The sequence below is a fragment of the Polychytrium aggregatum genome, assembly GCF_025602895.1.
Source record: "Polychytrium aggregatum strain JEL109 chromosome Unknown BJ171scaffold_26, whole genome shotgun sequence".
Taxonomy (NCBI): Eukaryota; Fungi; Chytridiomycota; class Chytridiomycetes; order Polychytriales; genus Polychytrium; species Polychytrium aggregatum.
This window is the reverse complement of record NW_026516228.1, coordinates 184,224-195,639: the sequence shown is the minus strand read 5'-3', so window position 1 is coordinate 195,639 and position 11,416 is coordinate 184,224. Positions and strand designations below refer to the sequence as shown.

General features: G+C 59.0%; 3 protein-coding genes across 3 annotated transcripts; 1 reads left to right on the top strand and 2 right to left on the bottom strand.

The window, feature by feature from the left end:
- Positions 1-150: 150 nt before the first annotated feature.
- BJ171DRAFT_510907 (adaptor complex AP-3 domain-containing protein) lies at positions 151-3,825 on the top strand. The gene is made up of 12 exons (XM_053111514.1): positions 151-555; positions 930-1,042; positions 1,210-1,331; positions 1,558-1,680; positions 1,814-1,875; positions 2,039-2,117; positions 2,288-2,362; positions 2,522-2,592; positions 2,754-2,899; positions 3,022-3,107; positions 3,261-3,387; positions 3,507-3,825. Exons 1-12 carry the CDS (start codon positions 342-344, stop codon positions 3,552-3,554), a joined length of 1,266 nt encoding a protein of 421 aa, XP_052965189.1. The 5' UTR covers positions 151-341; the 3' UTR covers positions 3,555-3,825.
- On the bottom strand, positions 3,826-6,888 carry BJ171DRAFT_510903 (uncharacterized protein). The gene is made up of 4 exons (XM_053111513.1): positions 6,781-6,888; positions 5,773-6,110; positions 5,388-5,528; positions 3,826-4,920 (listed from the first exon to the last, which is right to left on the bottom strand). Exons 1-4 carry the CDS (start codon positions 6,832-6,834, stop codon positions 3,900-3,902), a joined length of 1,554 nt encoding a protein of 517 aa, XP_052965188.1. The 5' UTR covers positions 6,835-6,888; the 3' UTR covers positions 3,826-3,899.
- A 304-nt stretch (positions 6,889-7,192) lies between these two features.
- On the bottom strand, positions 7,193-9,607 carry BJ171DRAFT_443643 (uncharacterized protein). Its single transcript, XM_053108121.1, has 3 exons — positions 8,595-9,607; positions 7,978-8,417; positions 7,193-7,744 (listed from the first exon to the last, which is right to left on the bottom strand). The coding sequence occupies exons 1-3, from the start codon at positions 9,270-9,272 to the stop codon at positions 7,393-7,395; spliced, it is 1,470 nt and encodes a 489-aa protein (XP_052965187.1). The 5' UTR covers positions 9,273-9,607; the 3' UTR covers positions 7,193-7,392.
- Positions 9,608-11,416: the final 1,809 nt, after the last annotated feature.

Genomic DNA, 11,416 nt, shown 5'->3' with positions numbered 1-11,416 from the left:
ACTGGCCATTTCGCACGATCACCATCCCCGGTCGCTCGCGGCTGTGCATGGCTGATGGCGAGATCGGCCAATCCGAATCCTGTTGCTGCCACCCAGCCGTCGCGCCGCAGCGCCCAGGAGCGGCGTGTCCTCCACCCTTCCAGGCCTTGGCCTGCCTCTTCCTTCCCTCCCCGTCATCCATCCGGCCCTGAAGCCCAGCGACCTCTCTCTTTGCCGCCGCCGTCTGTCTGTCGTTCTCGGCTGCCATATCCAGTGCAGCCACATCCGATATCGTCGATTCGTTCCTCCCGATCTCGCTGCCCCCTCGTCGACTCGACAGCCACTCTCTCCCTCGCGCCACCATGATCGACAGCATCTTCATCACAGACGGGGCCGGCAAGGTCTTGGTCGAAAAGCACTACCATGCCATTACGCCGCGATCGCTGGTTGACCAGTACTGGAGCACCACAAAGTCGTCCAAGAGGGGCGTTCCGCCCGTCGCCCAAGTGTCGTCGTTCTACTTTCATCGGATATCAAAGGGAGGCGTCTTCTTCCTCGCCGTCTCGGAATTCGAGGGTAAGTGTCTGCCTCTGTTTCGGCTACTGGGCGATCGGAGTGCGGTTTAGCTGGACAGCCGACAACAGAGGAGGGTTGCGATGCTGCGCTGCCCTGAGCAGGGCAGCAGTTGGATTTCATCTCGCTCGTCGTGCCAGCGGCTGATATGTCGACAGACCCGGAACAGACGATTGCGCTGTCTCGCCTTCGACTGCCCGCCGGTGCAACTGGCTTATCCGCAGCGGAGCCTTCAGTATGAGATGCCTATGCTCAAGATATACCCATTCTCATTGCTATTGTCACTATTTGTCGAATCGATCGATCGTCTCGATCGGCACAATTGGCACCTCATCTGGGGTTCCGGCCACCGAAACTGCCAACGCTGTCCTCCACAGCTCCTCCCCTCGAAGTCCTGAGCTTCCTTCACCGCACCGTCGAGATCTTTGAAGACTATTTCGGCGCCATCTCGGAGACCGCGATCAAGGAGCACTTTGTGATCATCTACGAGGTCGGTAAGCTGGGGCGGTAGCGGCCTTGCTGGATAGCGCAGCTGGCCCTTTCGCCCAAGCCTCACAATGCCACCGAATCGGACGCCGCCTGCCATCGATGTCTCGTTGGAATCTACAGATTCTGATGCTTACTTTTTTTCTTTCGCCTTGTCTTCCGCCTGGCCAGCTCCTGGACGAACTGCTCGACTACGGATCGCCATACATCACCGAGCCCAACATCCTGAAGGAGCTCGTTCCTCCTCCATCGCTGCTGAACACCGTCATCAATGCTGTCGCCATCGGCACGGCGTGAGTGTCATTGATGCCGCTTGCTGTTCCTTCGCCGACTTGTTTGCTGGTTCCCCTGGGGGTTCTCTTACTTTGCCGCTCGGCATCGCCAGACTAGTCATTGATGCTCTTGCTGGACAAGCGCATTATCCTCCCCGCTCTTCCATCTTCGTTGTCGGCTTCCCGAGTTGCAGACCCGTTCTGACCCTGCCCGATTGTCCGTCAATCCTGCGCTCTTCTGTGTCAGATTCGGTACCAAGCAGCCGGTTGGCACAATCTCGAACGTGCCGTGGCGATCCTCGGGCATCAAGTACATCACCAACGAGGTCTTTTTCGACATTAACGAAGTAGTCGACTGCATACTCGACCGGTGAGTCTTGCGCGATCCTGCTGCGCGTACCAGTGTTGCTCCTACCTCCGTCCGATCGTCAAATCCTGGGAATATTGGTTCTTTGGCTCGGGAGAGAGACGCCGCTGCTGTGCCGCTGACGCTGTTTCTCCAGCAACTCCAACGTCGTCACTGGTCAGATCCATGGCGAGATTCAGTGCAATGCTCGCCTGAGCGGTACGTTTCCTGATCCTCGAAGGCGATGAACTGCGAATGCACCCGTCGTGGCGGGATGGAACTACCGAGCACATCCTCGTTCGCCCACGGAGCTTTGAACGAATCGTCAAATCCGGGCTGTCCTGGCCCACATCCATCTAACGATGCTGCTGCCGCATTTCAGGCATGCCGGAGTGCCTCCTTTCATTCACAAACTCCCGTGTCTTTGAAGACTCGATGGTCAGCCTGCATCCCTCTGTCAAGTCGGTATCTTCGGATCGCACAGAGATCGTAGAGATCATGCAGATCATGCAGATCATGCAGATCGTGCAGATCATGCGGATGGGATTGTTGGCTTGGCTCTTTTTTGTATGCAGTCTCTGGACCTGACAGTCGCCTGGTTGATTCGATTGCCGATATGATCTGCTCACAGACACGCCCGGTTCGAGCGCGACCGATGTTTGTCGTTCATTCCTCCCGATGGAAACTTCAAGTTGATGGCATTCGAGTGAGTCTGTTCGCACTGCCGGTCGAACTTGATGGCCGCTGTTGGTGTCCCTGTGCGCCCATTCGCTGTTCCGAATCATTCTTGCGATCTGTGCCAGCATCCAGCTGCTGACTGATGAACTTTGGGGGCGGCTCGTGTTGATATCATCCTTGGATGCAGAACTCCTCTGCTCAGCCACCAAGGTCTCCCCATCTCGGTCCGGGTCCAATTCCATGCCTATAACCAGAATGGTGCGTTGATGCTGCCTTGAGTTGCCGCTCCCGGAACGCACAGATGGATTCTGCACCAAACATTGTCTTGCAGAGGGGAGGGAAGCTCGGCTGATTCGGTTGACTTGTCCCTCTCAAAGCTGACTCTCGCGAGCCTTGGTCTCATCCGTCCTCGGCCACAGGCAAATTCAGCATCTCGCTCCAGCCGCGATACACAGCCGGCGGATCTCTGGAGAAATGCATCATCTACTTTGATGTGCCCGAGGGAGTCGTGCCGACCAAGCTAAATGCCAGCATCGGCACCGGCAACTTTGATCAGATGAACAACGTAGGCAGCCCTTGCATGCTGTGGTCCATGGTGCGCTTCAAAGGGGCGATGTGGCAGATCGGCCGTAATAATCTCTTACTTTTCTTGGTTTGGTCTTGATTTGCGCTGGATGCAAATTGCAGCAGGTCCGCTGGGATCTCGGCAAGATTCCCAAGGACTTTATGAGCTCTGGGGTCCCGATATTCACGGGCGAGCTCAACTGCGGCCCGTAAGTGATCCAGCCTCTGTTACCTCGGATCAAACCCCAACTCCGATACACGTATCTCGGATCAACAGCAGCGCTTGGTGGACTGGATTTTCCCTCTCTTCCTCTCACTAACGGCTGTGCTCATACTTCTCCTGCGTCATTGTCCCCATCCAGGGAGCACTCTGAGTTCCTGTCGCTAACTCGCACAGTTTGCGTCGAGTTCAAGGCCAGTATGTATTCTGCATCTGGGCTCAAGATCGACACCCTGCAGCTGCACCACGAGGACTACACCCCTTTCAAGGTAAGTGGTGTGGTGCGCAACTTTGCTTGCTAGTCGCCCAGACGAGTCCGTGTATTGGCAAGGGGCGCTGCTGACCGCAAATCGTGGGTTGGATTGGCGTCTGTCCTTTACCGGCACAGGGTGTTCGCTCCATGACCCGGAGCGGCAAGTTCCAGATCCGTGTATAGAACCTGGACGACTGCTGCTGACAAGGGCACCGACAGATAGCTGACTGATATCTCGGTCGACGGATCAAGCGCAATCGGTCCCAAATTGCGACTTTGGCTGTCCCCGACATGCGGCATCAGCACACTCCGTCTCCCCCCCCTCCTCCTCTTATTGCATGTCGCCTCGCAATACTCGTCGGCGGAATGGCATTCTGCGGGCCAGTCCAGGCAAGATGATGATAGGGCCGGACAGGCACTTGGCATCTCTGTTCAAAACACGGTGTATTGAGGGACTGCATAGTGTGCGCCGTGTCATGTTGCTTTTGCGAGCACAAAAGCGGGCGGGAAGAGAGGGGCAGAGCTCCCTCACTCCTTGTTCGACATGGGCGAGTTGGGCCCTTTCGTCGATCCGCTGCCGCCGCCGTGCGACCTATGACTGTATGATTTGGAGTGCTGCTTTGGAGTAAAGTGATGCGGGTGGTGGGGATAGTTGGACATGGGCGGGTTCTGGTGGGCCTGCGGCCGCACAGGTCCGTGTTGGTCGGGAAAGTACTGCGGCCGGTTCGGGGTCGGCAGCCAGTATGGGCCGGTAGTTGCAGGGGCGCCGATGCTGTGGTCGTCCTGGAAAAAAGGCCGGCCCGGAGGCTGCCAGGCCGGATTGCCGCCGGTGTACGGCCCCGGCGCCATCCGGGTGCTCATTAGTGGATATGCCGGGCGGAAGAACGGGCCCGCAGCGCCAGCGTCGAGCTGGCCATCAGCACGACCATAGGGCGAGGCGGTAGGGGCGGCGGACCAGTCGGGCTCATAGTAGAGTCCGGTTGGTACGTTCATGCCGTGCTGCGGCGGACGGAAGCCGGGATTATAGTGGGCTGGGGCGGGATAGACGACAGCAGGGCGGGGGGCCGGGCCGGGGCTATGCATGCCAAAGGCGGGAGGAAACGGAGGCTGATATCCAGGCCGCTCGCCAGCCATATGCCATGCCGGGTAAGCGCCGCCCATGGCTGTGCTTGCGGGGTTGTTTGTGTGGGCCGAGCGAGGCGGACGATATGAAATCGGGCCTTGCCGAGCCGGCACGGCCTTGACGACCGGCGGCTCCGACGGGGTTTTGGGGGCGCTTTCCTGAGAGGACGAGTCGGCCGAGGCATCGTCGTTGAATATCCGCTTGCGAGCTTCTTCGTACTCTTGCTCACGCTGCTCCCTCGTCTTCGGGGGATCGGCTTTTTTGACGTGGCCGTGCTGGTGGTGCCTGGCGCCTGGCCGGGATTTGTCCTCGCGGCGCATGATGGCCTTTGGGAGCACAACCGGCTGCTGCGATTGCTCCACGACGGGCTCAGAGGCGGCTTGCTGATCGTCTGTTAACGGGATGTCTCTTAGGGAAAATTTGGGGCTGCAGAGCGAGCAGCGGGAAAGTCAGCGGTTGAGGCGATAAGCAACCGGAAAGCCCATCGCGCATGCACACATCGCAAAATGCAATGCGGCCGCAGGATTGCGTTGATCACAGGATGGTTTGTTGGCGGTGAGACGCATGTCGGGAGTTATCGGATGCCCCGGAGGTCAAAATGGTTTGTGGCGTGGCGAAGTGAATGGATGAAACGTTTTTGGGCGAGCAAGTTGCAAAGAAAGCAGCAAGATAGTGAAGATAGAGTATCGGTTAACATGGCTTCCGGCTCGCATGGGGTGTCAAAGAGAGTGAGAGATGTGCAGCACACGATCCGCATCATGTGCGGACCCATGTGCAAGTCCATGACGACATTCCATGAGCGGATCCATGGTGCATGCCACCGGGCATGTAGGCAATGCGGCGATGCATATGAGAGCTCGTCTCATCACACGGATTACAGTCGCTGGGCTCACATTGTAGATGCAGGTGACTTTGTGATGATCACAGCGTTTCGATGGCTATCATAAATATGTGTCAGTTTAAAGGCTTCGGCGATGTTATGAGCCAGGAGTCGGTAGTACGAATTCAAATCAGGGTATTCAGTCGAGTCGCGGCTGTTGCCCCGGAGGATGGTAGGATAGAGACTCGTTAGTGCTGCGGCGGGAAAGAGAACACAGTTGCCGGCTGATCTGCACTCTGTGCCTCGATTCAGTCAGCGCGATGTATGGACGCATGCCATCGGGCATTGGTCCGATGGGATGCAGTCTGATCTCGCTTGGGTGTTTCAGATGCACCCAGCCTCTGCGACTGCGACTGCGGGACGCATATGCTGCAGATGTGTCGTGGCAGGGAACACACCTGGACTCTTGAACAAAAGCCTCCATTTCTTTCTCGAACTTGAGGACCCAAACCCGATCCTTTTGCTTGCGGACGGCGTCGACAACGGTAGGGTGCCAGATGCTAGCGCTGCTCTTTTCGGCGGCGTCGCCATTGGCCTGGCCTAGCTCTTGTTGGGCATTTAGCGATTCAGGCTCGAGGGTAGAGCCCGGCCGGGTGGATGGTTCAGCATTGCCGCCGATAGGAGTCGCAGCCGGCGCAGGCGATTCGGCCTTGGGTCGGGCGAGGAGTGTGATGGGCTTTGAGGGCGAGGTTTTTTGGCCAGACATGTGTTGAGCTGGGGCGTCTATACTGGGGGCCTGGGGCCGGATGCCGCCAGAGCAGATCACCGTGGTCGAAGGAGGCGGATGCAGCAGCAGCCGTACAGAGCATGGCCGGTGAGGATCGTTGAGCAATTGGGTTGCATTTGCAGAGGGAAAGATGTCGGGTGGGAGAGAATCGAGATGATTAGGGAATTGCCCAAGCGGAATGGATCTGGGATTGCCGCACCAGGCGATGCCGATTGCGTGGAGGACAGATGAGCCGCCAGGGAGCAGAGCAACAAGTGCGTTGCAGCAGAGATCCCGCTGGATGGATAAGTCACGAGATCGATCGACAGAATCGAGAGGGACCCATATCGGGTAGTGCTATGCCGAGCAGGAGACCGTCCGATTCGCCATCAGCGAGGACGACGGCTGGCTGAAGGTTGTCATACTGCGGGGATACACAGGTCTGTCGGCGACCACCGCCATGATGGCAGACCCTGGATTGAGGCCCAAGACAACCCGGCAACTGCTGCCGCATCGGGATGCTCAATGCAGCCGCTTGGCCCGACAGAATGCCTGCGGCCAGCCCTCGGATACATCGACACTGGAGGAAGTGAGGGAGATGGGGCGGGAAGGCAGACGAAGGGGGGTTGCAAAGCGGGCTGGACTTGGTGGTCCGCGGTGGCAACCCGGCGGCCCCGCTCAAAGCCGGGCAGATGCATACCTTGTTCTGGATCATCCGAGGCGACAGCGACGGTCGGATGGCGACGGCAGACATGCAGGGGCAGCGAGGCAGCAGCCGCGGCTGATCTGGGGATGAGGACGAGCCGCGATGGACGGGCGAGACGGCGAAAGGCGGCGGGCGGGTGGCTCGAATCCCGAAAAAAGAACGTGGCCGGATCCAGCCGGGATCGAGCCGTCCGCTTTGCAGCAACCAAGCAAGTGGGCCATGTCGACTGCCGACTACTACTGCCGACTACTGCTGCCGACTACTGCTGCCGACTGCTACTGCCGACTGCTACTGCCAACTGCTACTGCCAACTGCTACTGCCAACTGCTACTGCCAACTGCTACTGCCAACTGCTACTGCCAACTGCTGCCCCCGGCTCGCTTGGATTTACTCTTCATCTCATCTTTTCTCTATTCTTCGCTGCGTGTGTAGCTTTATTGCGCTGGAATTTGCTCGCTGTGGATGTATCCAAAAGCACGGATGCCTGGACGAAGGGGGCGGTATGGAGGGTCGGTGAATCGGTGCCTGACATGGAGGCGGCCAGTCCCTCGGTCAGTCCCTCGGTCAGTCCCTCGGTCAGTCCCTCGGTCAGCCCCTCGGTTGGTCTCAGGCCAGGGCGGCAATGAGAGCGGCTCCCTGCCCAGAGCCATCGCGCGCCTGCGACAAGACAATGTTTTCGGCCGAGAGACCCAGGATCTCGTGGAGAGCGTCGCGCATGCGGTTGGCAAAGTGCGGGTAGTGCTCAAACAGCGAGCCGTCAATGGCGACGGTGCAGCCGTCCAGCTTGTTGATCTTGATGATGATCGCCGCGGTGGCTGCTGCCGAGAACCGAGCTGCACGAGTGCCAACCAACTGGCAGATGCGCTTGACCAGACGGCGGTCCTCGAGGCTTGTGGCTGGGACCTTGAGGAGATCTTCGAGGACGGCCTTGGTGTCGGCCAGCTCGAGGGTGTGATCTCTGCAGGATGTGGGCAGTGCTTTAGTGAGAAGGCGGCGGCGACGCAGACTTTTCGCTTATCGGAGCGCCCTTTCATCAGCTCAGTGTGCCGAGAGTCGTAGCCCAGTCATCGATGCGATGGCGCTACCGTGAATCGTATCGCGCTCTACAAACGGATTGCACTCGACGAAGAGACTCCCGCTCCCACACCGCGGACAGGCCTTGGTCACCTCCGGCTCCGGCATGCGACATACCTCTCAATGCGCGACATGAACGCCGTCTCAAAGTGATAGGGCTTCTTGAGCTCCTCGGAGGATGCGCCTCGGAACAGCTCGCCGGTGGAGATGAGGTCGGTGATGGTGTAGCGGACGATTTCGCCAAGGTACATGCCCGAGATCAGCTTCTCAAAGACCTGGATACCGGGGTTGGACGAGGCACGGTCCAGCGAGTGGTCGAAGGAAGTGATGGGCAAGACGGCAGGGTCGTTGAAGCCGCCCCACTCGGTGTTCATGATCATCTCGCCGTTGGGAGTTTCGCCCTTCCATTTGGTGAGGTTGGAGACCTTTTCGACATAGGCGGCGTTGGTGCCGGTTCCCAGGATAATGCCGAGATAGGTCTGGGGATCGGAGTAGGCGTGGGAGACCAGGGTGCCGACGGTGTCGTTGACGAGGGCCTTGACCGTGATGTTGGCTCCCTGTGACGGGTTGTAACCGAGGATCAGGACCGGTACACCGATAGTAGCCGAGACAGCGAGACTGGAGAGAGCACAGGCCCGGCTGCCATCGTGACGGGAAGTACTTGCCCGCATAACACACCACACAGCTCACAGCTCACACCACACACCACACAGCACAGATCACACGGCACATACCTTGCGCTTCAGTGCGTCCTGGAGCAGGCGAACGACATCATGGCCGACGACGCCGTCGCAGCTGAAGCCCTTGTTCCAGAAGCAGAGAGCGCCTTCGTTGATGGCGGTCTGGGTCACCGGGAAGGAAAAGGTAAAGCCAAGGCTGGTCGCAAAGGATTTGTCGAGGCCACCCTCCTCCAGGAAGTTAACGACGCACTCGGCGAAAAAGTCAAAGAGATGCTCGCCCGAGCCGGTCTTGAGGTCCTCGGTGAGGGTGTACTTCTTTTGGCGGGTGCGAGCATGTCCGCGGCCCTCCAGCGAGATCTCGCAAACACGGAAGTTGGTGCCGCCGAGATCGAGGGCAAGGAACTTGCCGGTCTCGGTGCCTTTCGGGCGGTTGCTGACGTACGAGGGAATCTGCAGGAACATCTGATTATCGGCCTGCAGACCCTTCTTGAGCTCGTTGGAGAACGACTTGACGATGGCATGGAGCTGCGACGACGAGATGGTGAACTGCTTCTCGAGGCGGGCAATGGCAGCCTCGGCCGAGGGAGTCGAGACGGCCACAGGGCCCTGGGGGACGGAGTTGGGTGCGGGAGCGCTGCCCTTCGCATGAGAATACAGATAGTGCACGGCTGCAGTGACGAGGGCGCCGCTGGCAAGGCCGACGGAGAAGCCGAGTCCGGTGATGTCTGACATGGTAGAGAGTAGGTGCTGCGACCAGAGGATGGGTTATGAGGCGAGCGAGGAAGATGGCGTCGGAGCAGCGATAGGGCGACGGGTCGTATTTGTATGCCTGCGATCTGGCTGGCAGTCTCGCGGCGGCCATCTGTGAGTGCCCGAGACAGCAAGAGCGCAAAGGATGGGGGGCGGCCTCCCATGGTCCGGCGCCGACTAGGACGACAAGCAAACTCTGGCCTGAAGGTTGGCTTGCGCTGCAGCCCACGCGCGGCGAACGACCTTGCTGCTGGGCTCGGCCGACCCGAGGCACAAGGATGCGACAAAGACCTGAGCGACGGGGGAGGAGCCAGCGCCGAACAAACGACAGACGAACAAACAACAGACGAGCAAAAGGCAGACGAGCAAGAGGCGCTTGTCCTGGTGGTCGTATGATTCCCGGTGGGAGCGCAGCCGATGCGACATCATGAGCACGGCGTGGGAAAGTCGAGTACTCATGTCGAATCACCCTGCACGGGCCAGCCCGACAAGTCCAGCCCGACAAGTCCAGCCCGACAAGTCCAGCCCGACAAGTCCGGCACTGCGCTCCCCCTGGGCTGCACTCCCCTGCGGCCCAGGCCAATCGCTGTCGGTCTCCGTCCCGCGCATCCCCCTGCCTCTCCACGCCCTCCATTTGCTCGCATTCTGCCGCCGATACCGCCCTCATTGAGCGCTCGTGTCCCACTTCATCCCGAGCCTCTCTTCATCTTGGCAAGCACATCTCCTGGCATAGCCAATCTACCCCTCAATTTGCATCGCGTGTTGACCTACTTCTGGCCAGTCCCATCCCGCCCCACTTCGCTGCCGGTTCTCACGCCGCGTATCCATCGCGTTTGCATCGGCGTTTCTTCTCTGGCCCTCGCTCTCGCTCGCAGTCCCGTCGTCGCCGTGTGTCCCGACCATGTGCGATCCAGCCTTCGACGAAGTTGAGACTGTGCACTTTGCTCTTCCCGAGCTTCCCGGCGAGTCTCCTGCCCGAGGCCCAGCCCTCGGCCTGGATGAAAAGCCCGTCCATCCGGCCTTCTTCAGCTTCAAGCGCCGCCCATCCGCGTTTCTGCAAGAACGCACCCTAACCACCCAGGACCGCCTGGCCAAGGCAGCCGAGCTGGCCTATGTCCCCAACATCATCGGACTCGTGGACGTGGGCGACCTTGGCGCCAATGGCAAAGGTTTCCATGTTCCTGCCGACAAGACTCTGTTTGAGCCTTTCCCGGCCGAGGTCGTGCTGCAGGCGTACGAACCCTTCAAGACATATGAGATATCAATCAGTTTCCGCAACAACGACAAGGTGGGTCGCTCTCGACCACTCTTTTGTAAATCAACCACGATGCCGCGTATCGTCTTCCACAATGTCACGCTCCGTATACGCTCGCAGATCATACTTTTGCAAATGCACGCACAATACCGGCGCGTGCGAACCTCTGGCACGGTTATCTTGCCGGACGGAAAGGATGCTGCATCGATGTCGTCGCGTTTGAGGCCTGCGGGCATGAGTGACTTTAGCGCTTCACATGTCGCTGTGGTCCGACACTCATGCCTTTAAACTGACCGAACGCCTGTGTGTGGGCACCTTTAATTATGCGCTCCTCTCCTACACAGTTTGCGCGCACGATCCGACTCGAGCCCATCGACGGCAACCGCTATTTTTCTCTCTCTGGCCGAGAAAACGACTCCCTCAAGTCACCCAAGATTGCCCCAGGAATGGCGGTGACTTTTACCCTGATCTTTCGTCCAGAGAGTATCTCCGATTACTCCTATGACATCGTCTGTGTTACCGAAAGGGAGAAGTTTGTTGTTCCGGTGCGCTGCATCGGCGCCCGAGGTAAGATTGCGGATGGGAAGGCAAACGCATATGGGGTACCGCTTGCGCTGGCGGCGGAATCAACTGCGTCTCGTACTGCCTCAACAGAGCTGGGCCACACTCTGCTTTGCGAGCCGCTTGCCGGCCCGGCCAGTCGCGCACCACCACTTGTTCGATAGCCTGTTGACCTTCCACCGTCTCTCGGCATGCTCGATTCATCGGTATCTCATTCCGCAGCGATACTGGACTTTCCGGATGAGGTTTCGTTCTCCGAGTGTCCCGTGTGCTACACCACGATCAAAACTCTGCTCATCCGCAACGTCGG

Coding starts and splice junctions, on each gene's coding strand:
- BJ171DRAFT_443643 (XM_053108121.1), bottom strand. CDS start 9,272: ATGTCAGACATCACCGGACTCGGCTTCTCCGTCGGCCTTGCCAGCGGC. Junction 8,418..8,594: donor AGGACGCACTGAAGCGCAAG/GTATGTGCCGTG, acceptor AACCCGTCACAG/GGAGCCAACATCACGGTCAA. Junction 7,745..7,977: donor TTCATGTCGCGCATTGAGAG/GTATGTCGCATG, acceptor CACATCCTGCAG/AGATCACACCCTCGAGCTGG.
- BJ171DRAFT_510907 (XM_053111514.1), top strand. CDS start 342: ATGATCGACAGCATCTTCATCACAGACGGGGCCGGCAAGGTCTTGGTC. Junction 1,043..1,209: donor ACTTTGTGATCATCTACGAG/GTCGGTAAGCTG, acceptor CCGCCTGGCCAG/CTCCTGGACGAACTGCTCGA. Junction 2,363..2,521: donor TTCAAGTTGATGGCATTCGA/GTGAGTCTGTTC, acceptor CCTTGGATGCAG/AACTCCTCTGCTCAGCCACC.
- BJ171DRAFT_510903 (XM_053111513.1), bottom strand. CDS start 6,834: ATGTCTGCCGTCGCCATCCGACCGTCGCTGTCGCCTCGGATGATCCAG. Junction 5,529..5,772: donor GCTTTTGTTCAAGAGTCCAG/GTGTGTTCCCTG, acceptor CCGGGGCAACAG/CCGCGACTCGACTGAATACC. Junction 4,921..5,387: donor AAGTCACCTGCATCTACAAT/GTGAGCCCAGCG, acceptor CTCGCTCTGCAG/CCCCAAATTTTCCCTAAGAG.